Genomic DNA, 16,251 nt, shown 5'->3' with positions numbered 1-16,251 from the left:
GACTCTCAATTGCTAATTGTCATAATATAGTTTACAAAAAAAAAATAATGTTAGTTTACACAATTTATCTACAATCAAATTAAAACATATTTACACCACTTTTTTTAAAAATAATAAAAGTACAAAAAAAAAAAAAAACACTTTTAACTAAGTTAAAGAATACATAAAACCAAATTATCTATGCGTCAGTTATTTTTCTTCTTTTTTTCATAATGGAACTGAACCAGAATCATGTCTTAAAATTATATACATATAAATATATACATACACATAAACTTAAATCTAAACTTCAGGTAACAAAGGTTAAGCTTTACTATTTGTGTACTATGGAAACTACATAAGTAGTTCTATTTATAAAAGACAGTCTTATAGGAATAAGTTTTATACAATAATAAAAAAAACTATAGACTATTAAATTGCACACCTGTGGAAAGAAAAGGAAAAAGGAACTAAACCTATATTTGAAAAAAAATACACTGGCTTTGGCATTGAGCAAGTTCAATCTGATTTTTACCCATTTGATGGGCAACTCACAGGAAGTTCAAAAAACAATGTTCAATAAATATTGCAGAGATGAGTGATATTATATAAACAAACATAAGCATATAATTTTATACTGTAATATTTAAGAAAAAAAAATAATAGTGTAAATAAATAAAATATAAACTACATTAATAACTATTGAATAATCATATCTTAACTTTAAGATGGCCTGTTATTTCGACCTTTTTCAGCAATTTATTGTAAAATATAACCTGATTATTAACAATTTATTATCACTTTAAAAATCAGATATAGTTGATTCTTTAATTAAAATTTAATTGTTTTTTTTTTAAATTTTTATTTGAATACTAAGGTTATGAGTAAAATTTTTAAAAAATTTGATTTTTCATAGAAATTAATAAAAAATAAATAAAAAAATTGGATATATAGTAACTAAATAAATGTCATTTCCAACTATAGCAAGTTATTATATTAGTTAAGAACAAAATAATTTTTTTAAAAAAAAAAAAAGGTTTATTAGAAAATTTAAACATAAAAAAAGCACACATATTAATATAATTGGTGTGACTAATGTGTGAGTGTATTATATCATATATATATATATATAGAATATATAAATATAAATTGTCTGATTTATATGTAAAATTAATTTCAATATACATAAAATGACCCATCTCTGCATATTTGACACAACAATTAGGAACTATATAAATACAAAAACAAAATATACCTTATAAAAGAGAAAAAAGTTTGATCTAAAAAATTAATTCTATAAGAAAAAAAAAATAATAATAATAATAAAATAACGGTCAGCATATAGTGGTATTTATACCATTACCATTATGTATGGACATATATCCATTAGGGGGTCGTTTGCACACAAAGTTTTCTATGTGTGATTGTTGCAACTCATTATCTGAATCTTCATCATCATCATCATCTTCTTCCAGATTTGCTTTTGGGGCTAACCGTTCAACAGGCAATGATGATCCTCCCCAAAAATGTGCTTGATTTTCTAATACTGCTGTAATCTGATCTCGTTCAATTTGTTTACGTTCTCTCTCGGAAGACTCGGTTTCTGTGATACCATTTTCAGACGCATCAAGTCGTTGTGTTTCAGACTGTAATTCATTATGATAGAATGACATCTTTGCAAAATCTGGGCGAGCACATGCCAAAAACATTTTCACTATTTCAGCAAACGTAGGTCGCTCAGAAGCTTTAAAACGCCAGCAAAGTTTCATACAATCATAAAGTATATCTGGACAATTATCTGGTTTTTCCATAATACCTCCACTACTGACATATGATATGACATTTTTGTCTACCTCACCCTAGAAAAATATACATGCATAACAATTTATAGAAAAAAAAATGTTATTCTGAAATATATTTACCCTATAAGGTTGGGCTGCTAGTGTTACCATTTCCCATAATACAACACCATAACTCCAAACATCGGAAAAACAAGTGAAAAGACCAGATTTAAGACTTTCTGGAGCCATCCATCGAATTGGCATCATACCTTCAGAATCTAAAATTAAGTAAACACTCGTTTTCATTATATTCAAATTAAAAACTAAAGTTAATATAAATATTTACCTTTTCTATAATAATCTGTTTGATAGATATCTCTAGTAAGACCAAAATCTCCAACTTTAACTATATTGTGTTCACTAACCATACAATTTCTAGCTGCTAAATCTCTATGAACATATTTTTTGAATGAAAGATATGACATTCCATCAGCAATCTCAATTGCCATACGTAAAGTATCCTATAAAAAAATAATAACCATAAAAACAATAAACATTGTATACATTAATGAAATTAATAAACCAAAAAAGTCGTACTTTTAATGTTGGAGGCTTAAGAGAAGGGTCGGTCGCCATTTCAGGACGATGTTTGAGTAAGTATGTTTTAAGGTCCCCCTGGGTCATTAACTCCATTAAAACATATGCTGGTTGACCTTGCGATACAACTCCATATAGACGAACAACATGAGTTGTACAAAATTCCCTATTAAAAGATAAAATTTGATTATAATTAAAAATTAAATTATTATATTATGTACAATTTATATAAATATTAATTTTTAGTTTTTACTTATTCAAACTTACTTCATAACATTAGCTTCAGAGAGAAAATCATGTCGAACTGTTATGTTGTTATTTTCAGTTACAGTTTTGATAGCACACGGTATTATTTCATTATCCTTTTTCTTCCAATTACCACGGTATACCATACCAAAAGAACCGCGACCTAATGGTTCTAAGACTTCAACATCATCTCGAGGAATTTCCCATTCATCAGCTTGATACTCTATTAAACACATATTAGTAAATCAAATATTACAAACATAATCATTAAATGTTAATTAGAACTTACCACAACTAATATAATCTGGATTACATGTAACAAATAATGTTGTAGCAGCCAATTTTTTTTTATAATAACGATGTAAAACAAAAAATATTAAAACAATTACAGCACATATAATTCCAATTACCATTAAGATAATAAGCATTAATTGTCCAGTGGTAATTGAAGGTACTTCCTAAAAAAATAAAGTATATTAAATATTATAATAATTATAGTTTACAAAAAAAACAAAGCCAAATTACTTCAATTTCAAAATAATTATATGGGGTGTATTCTCCATTTCCAGCTAATGATGTTGCACGCAAACGAAAACTATAATTTCCAGGTGCAACATTAGATAAAGTATGAGAAAAGTCAGATTGTTGATACTGTTGCGTGGTTATACAAACAACTGGTGGATTAAGATTAAGCTAAAATAATTTAAATATTTCAAAGTAAAGTTTATTAAAAAAAAAAAAAAAATTAATTATTAAATATTTTAAACATACATGATCTCCAACTTTTTTGTATTCCAAATGATAACTAACAATTGGCCCATTAGAACCTTCAGGTTCTTTCCAACTTATTTTAATTGAATTAGGATTGGTTGTATTAGTACGATCAGCTTTAATAGTTGAAGGATCAATTCTGTCAGCAGATTCTAAAAAAAAAGTTAAAACATAATTAAGAATTATTAAAATAAAAGCTCACTAAATTCTAAATTTCCTAATTTAAGAGATTTTGAGGGAAAAGATAAAAGAGTAAAATCACATCCTCATGGTTCAAAAAAAAATAAATAAATATGAAAACCAACTATTATAGATCTATAAGTTATAAATAATAATGTTCGGTAGCTTTTTAAAACAATTGTTTTTATTTGCTAATATATTAAAAACCCAATTAAAAAACTAAATATAATTATTTAGGTACAGATTTATTATCTGTTTATGTTACGTTGCTCTAACATGTCATGTATAATACCAAATACTGAAATTTTTTACTATTAAATAATATAACTTTATATTAAAAAAGTTTTATTAATTAATAATCTATTTTAATAATATAACTATTAAATAAGTTTAAACCAAATTAGTAGGACTGTAGAAAAATTGTTTCATTGCCTCGATTAAAACTAAAACTGAACAACTCTTATCAACATTTAAACAAATATTTAACTTTTATTTATTCTAGAATAAATAATTTAGTAAAAATAATATGATATATTATTATTATTATTTTTTAATATAATTTTAAAATGAAAAGAAGAAATTACATAACTCAGAAATTAATTAGTTTAGGCAATGAAGAATTAAGAATGATTTAAACATAAATGTAAATCCTCATCTCTATTTTATATTAATATTAATTTATTCATTTTATTTCATAAGTTAGAATTCCACTTGAATTACATTTTGTAATAAATAATTGATAAATATACCTATTAAAACAATAGTATTTTACTAAACAAGTATGTCATTTTTATTATTTAACTAAAACTCTAGACTGTTTAATGGTATCCCTAATATATAACTATAACTACTGATTACACAACTCACTATTTTCAGAACTAATCGATTATATTAAGTTAAACTGAAATAATTTAGAATATTACTAAGCATAATATTTATTTGGTTAGTTAATAAACTGTTCAATGAATACAATACCTTTTGGACTAGTTTTAACAGTAGTCATTGCTTTTTGTACACTACAATTACTAATTATTTTATTTGATTCAGTGTTTTCATTTTTGACTCTTTGTCGACATACATATAACTCAATATTATAAGTAGTGTAGTGTGTTAAATTTTCGTTTAACGTATAAGATAACTGGTTACTATCAACATAAACTATTTTCATATTTTCATCTAAAACAACATAATCGCATAAGAAAAGTGAATATTAATAATATTATTTAACTCATAAACATACTTTCCATATTTTTATCTACATCAAGTGAAATTTTAGTTTTTGGATCTGTACTATTTGGAAATTCAGCTGATGGATCATAATTTGTAACTTCTCGTTTTCTTTTTGTAACATTATCATTTTTAGCATTAATACTGTATAAAATTAAAAATTCAATAATGTAAAAACATATTTTAGTTAATTATTAAAATTTTATTGAACATACGTTTTTACATATAAAATATTTTGCAAGTTATTTTCAAATTCTATCATAGTTTGAATTTGTTGTTCATCTTTAATTTTTGATTGTTTTTTTTCTGGTTGAGCTGTACAATTACAATTTTCTTTCTTGTCATTATCATATTTAATATGTTCTTTAACACTTATATAACTTTCAGATAAATCTTTTGTATCTGGACCTAAAAAATTAATGATTACAATAAAACATATTTTATATATTCATATAAAATAAGAAAAATAACATACTGTTTTGACAATAATCTCTTTTCAGTAATGATTCCCCAGATATGTTAATAGATGTGTATTTAATAATATACTGAGAGATTTGACCATTAGGCTCAGCTGGAGGTAACCATTCAATAGTTATACTGTCAGCAGTATTTGAAGATACATGAAGATTCTGTGGAGGACTTGGCGCTATTAACAATATATTTTATTGTTTAAAACTTATGTAAATAAATTATAAATACTAATACTAAATGAATAATACTTACTTCCTGGCATTGTAAAAAAATAATTTATATCACTTTGTGCTCCATTTGATTCTGAAGCCATTGTATAAGTTTTCACATAATATGCATATTGTGTATAAGGCTTGAGTCCTGTTAAAATTGCAACTAAATCAACTGTAGTTGTCTCCGTTGATTCCACATCATCAGTTTTCCATCTAAACATTTCATTATATTAGTATATTTTTTTTAAAGTTTAAAATCTTTCCTGAACTTAATATATCTGTTTTATATTTACCCATCTCCACCACAAGCATCTCGACCATCATACAAAGAAACATTTTTAAATGGAGCTTCTAAATAATAAACTACATATCCTAATAATGTACGAGTGTCATAATGAGAAAAAGGCGACCAATTCAAAACAACAGAATTTGATGTAACAACTTCTGTTGAAACATTAAGTTTTGAAACTTTACCTGAAAATTATAAATATAATTAAAAAAAAATTAGTAAATCAATTTAATAAATTAGTTTTTACATGCTATCTTATCGCCATTTGAATTTGGTGCCACTTCTAAATCATCAACATTTTTAAATTTGTCCCCTAATTTTAATTGTAATTGTTTTATTCTATATATACAAAGCTTTGGATTGAAGTGAAAAAATATTTGTCCTCGTTCAATTTTTATTTCACCATCTGGATTTCGAGTGTTCCAATCCCATAATTCAACTAAATTCTGATTATCCAAAACCACTAATGCATACCTTTTATTTAAACAAATATACATATTATAATAAATCAATTTAAATTAATAAATTTTATCAAGTACTTACTTTGAACTTTCTAATGTTTCTCCTCTAATAATATGTAATTTTCTTAAAAAATTCAATGATACCAATGGAAACGATCGAACTACTTTCAAATAACCTGTAATTTCTTCTATCATACTTAAGCTCTCTTCTAATTCTTTTACAATGTTCACTAAAATAAACATAAAAATATTAGTATAATATTTAATAACTCGAGTGTAATAAAACATTGTTGACATTCAATTTTCAATCTATATATATAAATTTCAAACCAAAACTGTTCATTTTGGTACTCAACAGAAAATATGGAAGAGGTTTAATAATTACCTAATACTTTTAAAAAATAGTAATTTTTTTTGTTGTATCATTTAAAAATTATTTTTAAATTTAGAATAAAGTAGTCTATTATAATTAAATATAGATTTTTTTAATGTATATTTATTATTACAAGTATTCCCACAAGCACTATCAGATTAATACTATCTACTAAAATTATTATTGACATTTAAAACTATTTCTAACCATTCATCTAAATCTTTACTTAAATTTATATACATATTTTTAATAGTTATTAAATTGCATTTCAATACAAATGCAAGTTTCAAAAAATGTTGTTAGTATTTAGTGTTCTAAAACTTGAAAATGTAGTACTTTATTTTTATCATATCATACAACAATATTTGTTAATAATTTCTAATAAATTTTGACTATTTTAGTTTATAAACTGCATAATTTAATAAAACCAAACATATAATTAACATAAATATATTATAACTTATTTATTTTGTTTATGAACTACATAAATTTACATCACTAATAGTACTTTAAAACTTTTTTTATATTAGACAAGATTTACAATTGATTAGTTAGTTACATGTAACTTTTAAAAGTACTCATTTAACAAAATAAAATAATAAAAATTAATCTTATAGTATTCAAGGTACAAACAAAAATGTTTTCATAATAATAATAATAATTTATTCATATGAATAAAATGGGCAGTTGCCCAATAATAGAAGTATTTAGATTATAATGTGTTTAACACTAAACATTATAGGTAAAACATATAAAATTAAGCGAAAATAAAAATATAAACCAAAGAAATCTAATATATCAGTTATTACATAGCATTATTTAAGCAAATTGTATGGATCATGCTTAATGGACAAAAGAATAAATCAACATCTGTTTTAGCAAGTTTGTTACTCAGGGCCATGGCTCTTGGAATCTGCAAGTATTTTAAATAATTGTACTGTGTGATGATAAACATTGAGGTGAAGCAGTGATTATAAACAGGAATGTTGAACGGGACGCAATTTAATAAATATGGAGCATCTATTTCGTTATTGATTAGTTTATATATAAATGAAATATCTGCTAATTCGCGTCTGATATAATACATTCATTCATATCCTTACTTAAGAACTCCTCGTACCATGAATAATTATATTATGTGAACGTTTTTGGATTTCTATAATCTCTTTGATAATTTCTATTTATGTCTTTAGGTTCATTATTTATAACAGGTTTTTGAGTTTCTAGATCAAGAATCCTATTTTTTAAGCATTCAACTCTCTTGTTACATTCATTATTATGTTATGATAATTCAAAAATGTTTTTTTTTTTGTTTATTAAAAATGTAATGTAAATTATAATGTTTCAGCGCATCAAATGCTATTACAAGCATTTATGTATGTACAATTTTAATAGAGTTAATAATAATTTTTATAATATAAGTAATATTGATAATATTTTGAAAATTAAGATATAAATGGCTTGGAAAATTAATATTATTTGAACATTTTAAAAAAAGTTTAAAGTTGTAATAGGTAGATGGTGATAGTGAATTAAATTTTATATTTTATAAGTCAGTGTGATTATAACTATGGAAAGATAATGCTATTTCTGGTTAGTGCATTTGGAACTATAAAAAATATTGCGTTCATATTTTGGCATATTTTAGTATTTTACCATTTTTGAGTTTATTTTACAATTTAGAGATAATGTATCATCTAAATAGAGTTAATTTTATTGTTTTTAAATCTTACATATATTTCTTTAGGTATTTTCATAGTGAATATGATTCCTATATGATCTTTATCCCATATTTATGATGAATATCATACAGTTAATAGTAATATAATTTTTTTTTAAATATATATTTATATATATATATGTATGTATTTATCAGAAAAAGTGATTTGCACTTAAGTCTACATCCTGGTGATAACGAATGGTTTTTATATAAAATTGTCAAAATTATTAGTTATTAACTACTTGTCATTTTGATGAGGAAATTCCAGATTTTAGGTGCTAATTTAATTTTGAGCCATATAAAATATCAGACAATTATTATTAATTATGAATCTAAATATTAAATTATTCATTTAACAGTATTTCTTTAGTTAAATAAGCTTGACTTACTACCACCACGTATTTGTATTTCTAATGATCCATTTATAATAACACATCCTTTTAACTTTTGTGCAGACTGTATACTTTCAACATTTGCAGCAATACAAACTTTACGACATGGTCCTAAATAAGACCTTTAAATTAGTATATTGATTTTATTTTATAAAATTAAGTTTACCAGAACATTTTTGACATTTAAACACTTTTCCATAACTATTTTCAGTAGGGACTTCTTCAAATCCAGGAGGGCATTCCATTACACAAGATATATTATTAAATGGTTTCCATGATTGTAAGTGTAATCCATTTTGTAATTCAATTCTTGATCGAGGCATGTGGTAACACTCAAATTCCGATATACAACGCCTATTTTGATACTTTAAAATGAAAAAAAAATTATTAAAAATTAACTTTCTATTATACTGATTAATATTTTTTTTTACTTACTATTAATGTATTTGATGGACATGCTTTGACACAATCATTTTCATCTTCTAAATACTTACAAGCAAAACAATTGTTATGCTTAGTACCATCACATCCTCCAAGACACTGCTCATGACAACACTCTCCATCTACAGAACAGCCAAGAGTACCACATTCCGGTGGACAAACTAAATAAAACAATTTATTTCTATAAACTAAATTTATCTATGGAAAAATATGATAAAGTTTTACTTCTTTGACAATGTTCAGTATTCCAGCATAATGGTTCATTAGTATTATTAGATACAGCACAACTTGGATCGTTCGTCCATGGACATACGGGACAAGCATTTCCAGGACGGTTGTCCTAATATATTAAAATTATGATTAATTTAATGTTACATAAGTAAAGCTTATATTTAACTGCTAAATGTTTATGTTTACATAAATATCATGTGATTCTTTTCCAGATGGTGCTATTCGTATCCAATCAATAGTTTGTGTGTAACAAAGCATTGGATTCTTTGTGATGTAAACTGCTCCTCTAGTTACATCCATTAAGTTATACAAGCCCAATTCTTGTAAATGAACCATTTCATAAATTGCAATGGCATATGACATAAATAAATCTTGTCCTCGAATTACAGACAGGTTAGGAAAAAGTTTAGCAAGTGATTTTAAACCATTAACTCTATATAATAACAAATAACCAGTAATTTCACGTAATTCAGGGAATGATAGTGACTCATAACTTGTTTCATTTGCATTGTCAATTAAAACTATTTGTAGAAAACCTTCAATAACTCTACAACCATGGAGGGATTTCAAATGTTCTGCTCTATTTCTTATGTCTTTACTTTGACATACTTCAAAAATAAAATAAACAAAATTATCATAAGTTAATACCACAGAACTAGTTAAAAGTAATAATTACTTACTTCTCCCTTTTGATAGGTGCACTGTATTATTTGTTGTTAGTTGTGTAGGTATTAAGGGTGAACTTGCAATCTGAGTAGAGTAGTTTTCAGCTGATGCCTGACTAATACTAAGGATAGCAACACACCATAGTGCTATACATAGAAAATCAGACTTCCATACAGATTTTGATGTTAACAACCATGATTTTTGGTAAAATTTAGATGAAACTTTGGAAAAGTTTTTTATGGTTGAAGGTCGTGGAAAGTTGTTATGATCATGGTAAATATCAGATGAAACATTCCCACATAGTCGACATCCACCCAAACCAGGGCAGCTGTCACGTAAACAACGTATTTCGTCACACTCTCCGCACATTATAATAAAATTATTTTACATAGTAAATCTGAAAAATATTATAAATAGTTAATATGCAATAGAAATAAAAATATAAATATAAAGGTAAATACTTTATTTTTTTGACTAAATGAAACTACTATGATAATATAGGTATATATACTAATATAAAAAAAAAACATATTAATGGTTTTAAATGTTCTTAGTGGAATGTGATAAGATAAAAAAACAAGTTTCTTTTATGAATAAACAGGATATTTTATCATTTTTATTATTAATACTAATAGTAATAATGTTGTTACTTGCCTTTAATATTTCATGAGAATTTTTTTAGTTAACAACTCGATTATAATATTAAAAATTAAAAATTTTTATGAAATACAAAATATAATACATTTTAATAGTATTCGATTAAGATTTGTTTATAATGTTTATTGATATTTTGTAAGAATGATATATTTATAAAACTGAATGATTTTAACAGATATTATTATTGATATAATCTATAATTATAAGCAACATACATTTAATATAAGATGAGTTTCACAATTATTTTATTTAGATTTATACTATTTTCATTGTACTTATTATCAAATTATTTTAGTACTTTCTAAATAAAAGGTTATCTAATATAAATCTATGTTAACATTATTATTATTACACAATAGTTGTAAATTAGTTATTTTTATACAAAAACAACTTTTAATGATATACCCAAAGACTTACCAATACATATTTATACATAAAATAAAGATGTTTAGAATAAATAAATAAATAAAAAAAGACATATAAAGAAATTATGTTAATTGACGTAAATTGAAGTACAACTTTAAAGAATTTGAATATATACTTATATATTATTTTGAAAGTCATAACCATTTGACAAATTAGTTAGTTTTTTCAGTGTGTTTGTATATTTAGGGTACTTAATATTAAATACTAAAAGATTATTAAATATAAATTATTATTGTTTATAACTAACACATTCCTTGACGCATACTTTATATACCAATATAAAAAGTGAATAAATCTTAAAAAATTCTGAAAAAATAATTCAAATAAAAATAGGTAATACATTGTATTAATAAATAATTATGTTTCGGTTGTATTCTAAATTTTTTTTTTTTTTACTTAATTTGCAAGTATTTTCTTAACTAACTGGGTAGTTAAAGTTTTTACTCTGCAAATTTAGTGTTAAGAAGTGTGATAATATTTTCAACAAGTTTGTAATTTCAAATAAATAATTTTAGTAAAAACTGTTTTTATGTATATTAATTTAATAATGATTGTAAGTAATGGTTGAATAATAAATAATAATAGTTTGATAAACTAACAAATTATTCAATATTTATATTTAATATAAATGAAGAATAAGCTATATTCAAAACTGATTACAAATAAAATATTTATTTAAAAATTAAATAGGTATTCAGTTATGTTTTAGTATTAAATACATAAAATCCTTAAATTCTATTACAAAATTGTATTCAACATTTACTAAAACAAAATTAAAAAAAAATATTTTTCTTTTTATTCTAACTATATATTTATTAGAAGTATATCATGCATATGAATTTAATTAAATTAATAATTAAATGCATACAATTATTTAGTAAAAATAAAAAATATGTTAGGTAAATTATCATTAATAGTAGTAAAATTTGTTTTTACACATTTCTCTTGAATACTCCAATCTTTAAATTTTATTTTAAAAGCCATTAAGAAACTAAAAAGGTCAAAAAAATAACAAGAATATGTAATAAATCCATTTTAAAATTATTTTTTGAGACAAACAGAAATTCAGAACTCCTTTCCAAGAACAACAAACAACTAGGTAATTGTTTTTAAATAAATACAACATTCAAAAAATGCAATAAATTATGCTTAAGATATATTGTTTTATTTCTTATGATTACTAAATAACTCAATGATAAATTGCAAATAAATTCTTTACCAACTGAAAACAAAAAATACACTCATTTATTTTATCAAAATATTAAGTATGACAGAGGTTCAGATATGAGTTTATTGGGATTCTACTGAAAAAAATTATGTAAGAATCAAAATTAATTTAATATAATATAAAAAATAAACATTACAAGATGATTTAGAAAAATTATTTCCTCAAAACTATTGTAATATACCACTTTTAACTTCAATGTACAATATTGCAAATATTACAACTATTAAACTGTTTTCATTTAATGCAGTTTTCACTATGTAGTTTTATATATATATACTTTATCATGCAGTTTTAAGGTAATAATACATGTTTAAAATCTTATGAAATTAATGATATGAAACTAATAATCATTGAATTATTGCCAAACTCTTTCAGATACTTAAAAAACAAATATTTTTATTATTATTATTATTCTCAGCGAAATACAAAATCCCACGTTTATAAAATGTAAAATTTATCAAATTTAAAAGTACATTTAAATTGTTTAAAATTTTCAAAGAAAGTAAGGTAAACAATAAAAAACATTTGCTTTTGAATTGTTGATATGATTACTTACGCATAAGTCATAATACTTACACTAATAGTCGGACTATAAAAGAGAAGAACACAATATGTACTGCAGCTCACTAATGATAGAATGTCACTTATTGACAATATACTAAATATGAGCAGATCAAAATGGTATGTATGTTTGATTCATAATTCAAACATTCATAGTAAATGATTAACAATAACAATAATAATAGTAGTAGAAGTAGTAGTAGTAATATTAGGTAATGTATAGGCATTGCTTATCAGTACTGATAATTTTGCATGAACTACTTATCAAATATAAAAATTTGTTCATAAGAAAAAATTTTCTTTTATTCTTAAAAATCCAGAACTATTTAATTTGAACACTATTTTCATTTTATTTCTATCATTTATAATCTATTTATCCTCAACCTATAATTATATAAGATCCATCAACATGTAGGTATATGTTACAGAGTTAATATCTAACTATCTTTCTTTGTCTAATATTATGGTAAGCCTATAAAATATGTGCAATCATCAAATGATTTATTGTTATTTTATTAATTTCATAATTCACAGTGATAGGTAGATAGATGCAGTACACTCTCACACATGTTTTTAATAATATTAAATGGTACATACCTCTCTACACAGTTGCTGGTGACGTACTTATCCATTATAATTGGAACACCGCAGAAGGACACACACACACACACACTTGTTTTTTTATGAAAAAAACACTCGACACAAATAAAATAATAATAATAATAGTATACGATGTCCTATTGCACGGTCGCGTGCAACTCGTCTTTAAATATGTAAAATTAGTTAAATATGTATTATAAATATTTTTACTTTTTAGAACTCGTCTCCGCAATATCACGATACCGATATTATTATTGTTATTATTGGTTTTGTGGTGGTCGTTGATAGTAAATACTACGTGAAACAATACGACTTCCGATCGTACGGTCCGATGGATAACGACGACGATGATGATGATAATTATAATAATAATAACAATAATAGTAACAATAACGTTTAAAAAAAAAACGATGACGGATTGAATGGTTTGAAAAATGCTTCAGCGGAGGACGTTTCTAACAGAAAAATGTGCACTGAACGCGCGTTGTTCCGCCATTGTCAACATAACACGCACCACGGCGAAAAGGTCATTGACACCGAAGACCGATGCGATCAAAACAACGCGAAATAACATCATAACGGAAAAACCCGATTCGTCTATACCGTCACTTACGAACTCCACTGTTAAAATAATAATATTAGTATATTATTTACACCGTACGGGATGTATTAATAATATATAATTATTGTTGTTGCCACTGCTATTGTTGTTGTTGTTGCTGCTGCTGATATTAAGGAAACAACGAGTTCCACACGAGTACGACTGCGACAACGAGCACTATGATACTACACTACGACGACGACGACGACAACAACAACAACGATGACGATACAACACGACCGACCGATCGTCCACGAAATCGATGTATATTATATTATGCACTCGGGTTTTTTAATGAATGAATATATGTCGCGGTGTAGGTTGGTATATTTTTATTATTATTATTATTGCGACGAGTATACACCATGTGTATGTCACGTTTTTTAAAATTTTTATTTTTTTATTACTATAATTATTTCAAACATCAAACTTTTACATTATTGTGCTACCACTTGGATTATATATTGTATGGATTTGAAATCTTTATACATTAGAGTATCCAAGTATATATATATATATATATATATATATGTATTCAGTAAAGAATAAATAACTAATTTATATATAATATATACTACACACCCAAAATGACTTTATATTATATTATAATATAAAATATACACTCGAAGTTTGCACAAATTGGCGAAACGGAAAAATAAGTGCCTAGACCGCACTTGGACGCGAAAATGAAATGTATATGTATAAATATAGTATACGTATAATATTGTATTACTACAGACGGTAGATACGTCCGATACGGTGCAGACAAGTGCGGTTTGGTTCGCGCGCGTATGTACACACAACACGCAGCAATCGACTCGGCAAACGCGCAATATACACTCACACGAAAACGCACGTACGCACGCACGCACACACGCACGCGCACACACACACACACACACACACACACAAGCTCTTACTACGCGATACCGTCGACGACGGCGGCGACGTCAGACCAGACAAAACAACGGCCCCCTCCCGTCGACTACACCCGTCAGCCAATGCCGCCGTCGCCGTCACCCGTGCACAATCCCCACCACTGCCACCTTCGTGCGACAGTTGTTGTTATTTACATCGACGACGGAAATCGGACACACGGAATGGGGTTACGGGGAAAAAATATGTGAAACCGTGATCTAGATTAAGGGGGCGACATAAGGGGGGACGTGCAGTTGTAGCCCACGCCGACATCGTGTGTACAGCTCCCACACACACACACACACACTCGGGCGCACACACATTAGTACACGCACGCACAAGCACTGGCAATTTCACTGCAGGCATCTGCCCCGGTTAGGATTGTTATGCACCGACCCTATTTGGCTGATGCATTTTTTCTGCGTGCGATTCATGCACGTCCAGAGTCGAAAAAATAAACACTCCGTGTATCACTGCAACAATAATATAATTTTCAGTATAATATAATATATTTTTATTGTACAATATATCCGCGTAGGCATCGTGTATGTGGTACAACGAACTGAATATTTTGCGATTCGGACGAAACCGATTTTTTTATGTATATTTATTCGTATTTTTACAGAGCGTGATAGGAAAACAAATTATTTTTATCTCCTAACTGTCGATTGTGGTTTCAGAGTTAAGAATTTAATTTTTATTTCGACCTAACGATAATAATATTATGTGCAATGTACATGTACGACGATCGATCAATAATAACAAATATTATCATGAGTAGTAAAACATTTTCTAATCGAGTTGTCGGAATTTTAAAACCATATATGATCACTATATTACACTATATGTTCTCTTCTAGGACGTATAAAACGTGGAGTTTTCTACACTCTCCTTAGACTAAACGTTTTTATTTATTATAAACTTAATCTTTATACACTATATTCCGACACCATTATGTCAGACAAAGGACTAATGTTCGTATAATGTGTACTTATAATAATATAGTTTTAGTCATAAACGGAAATTTGGTGAAATTAGTGAGGGGGCTGAGCATTATTTGTTTATTACATTTATAGGTACCACTGTACGCAATTATTTACTTCAACAAGGCAATTTACAAAGTTTGACAATTTGACATACTCAACAATTTAACCAAAAAAAACAATTAGGTGCCTTATCTTAAACATTTTTGGAGTAGTTATTCTAAACAAAAATTATTAATT

The 16,251-nt window shown here is 25.8% G+C and overlaps 1 protein-coding gene across 2 annotated transcripts; it reads right to left on the bottom strand.

Moving 5' to 3' along the window:
• Window positions 1–1,117: 1,117 nt before the first annotated feature.
• On the bottom strand, window positions 1,118–14,596 carry LOC112692508 (insulin-like receptor). Of its 2 annotated transcripts, none has more exons than XM_025567178.1 (23): window positions 13,507–14,596; window positions 10,052–10,434; window positions 9,558–9,979; window positions 9,366–9,480; window positions 9,135–9,301; window positions 8,866–9,064; window positions 8,697–8,810; window positions 6,297–6,444; window positions 6,001–6,227; window positions 5,758–5,938; window positions 5,505–5,677; window positions 5,257–5,427; window positions 4,997–5,189; window positions 4,795–4,925; window positions 4,530–4,730; window positions 3,375–3,526; window positions 3,129–3,296; window positions 2,893–3,061; window positions 2,625–2,826; window positions 2,358–2,523; window positions 2,107–2,281; window positions 1,902–2,038; window positions 1,118–1,838 (listed from the first exon to the last, which is right to left on the bottom strand). In XM_025567178.1, exons 2-23 carry the CDS (start codon window positions 10,404–10,406, stop codon window positions 1,314–1,316), a joined length of 4,491 nt encoding a protein of 1,496 aa, XP_025422963.1. In that variant the 5' UTR covers window positions 10,407–10,434; window positions 13,507–14,596; the 3' UTR covers window positions 1,118–1,313. The 2 variants fall into 2 exon arrangements, with proteins under 2 accessions (XP_025422963.1, XP_025422965.1); XM_025567180.1 differs by lacking the exon at window positions 13,507–14,596 and adding an exon at window positions 12,925–13,118.
• Between the last annotated feature and the right edge of the window lie 1,655 nt (window positions 14,597–16,251).

Source organism: Sipha flava, unplaced genomic scaffold (genome assembly GCF_003268045.1).
Source record: "Sipha flava isolate LNK unplaced genomic scaffold, YSA_version1 74_pilon_pilon, whole genome shotgun sequence".
Lineage (NCBI taxonomy): Eukaryota > Metazoa > Arthropoda > Insecta > Hemiptera > Aphididae > Sipha > Sipha flava.
This window is presented reverse-complemented; position numbering and strand designations above follow the sequence as displayed.

Coding starts and splice junctions, on each gene's coding strand:
- LOC112692508 (XM_025567178.1), bottom strand. CDS start 10,406: ATGTGCGGAGAGTGTGACGAAATACGTTGTTTACGTGACAGCTGCCCT. Junction 6,445..8,696: donor AATACAAATACGTGGTGGTA/GTAAGTCAAGCT, acceptor TGTTTATTTTAG/TGAACATTGTAAAAGAATTA. Junction 2,039..2,106: donor AACAGATTATTATAGAAAAG/GTAAATATTTAT, acceptor ACTTAATTTTAG/ATTCTGAAGGTATGATGCCA.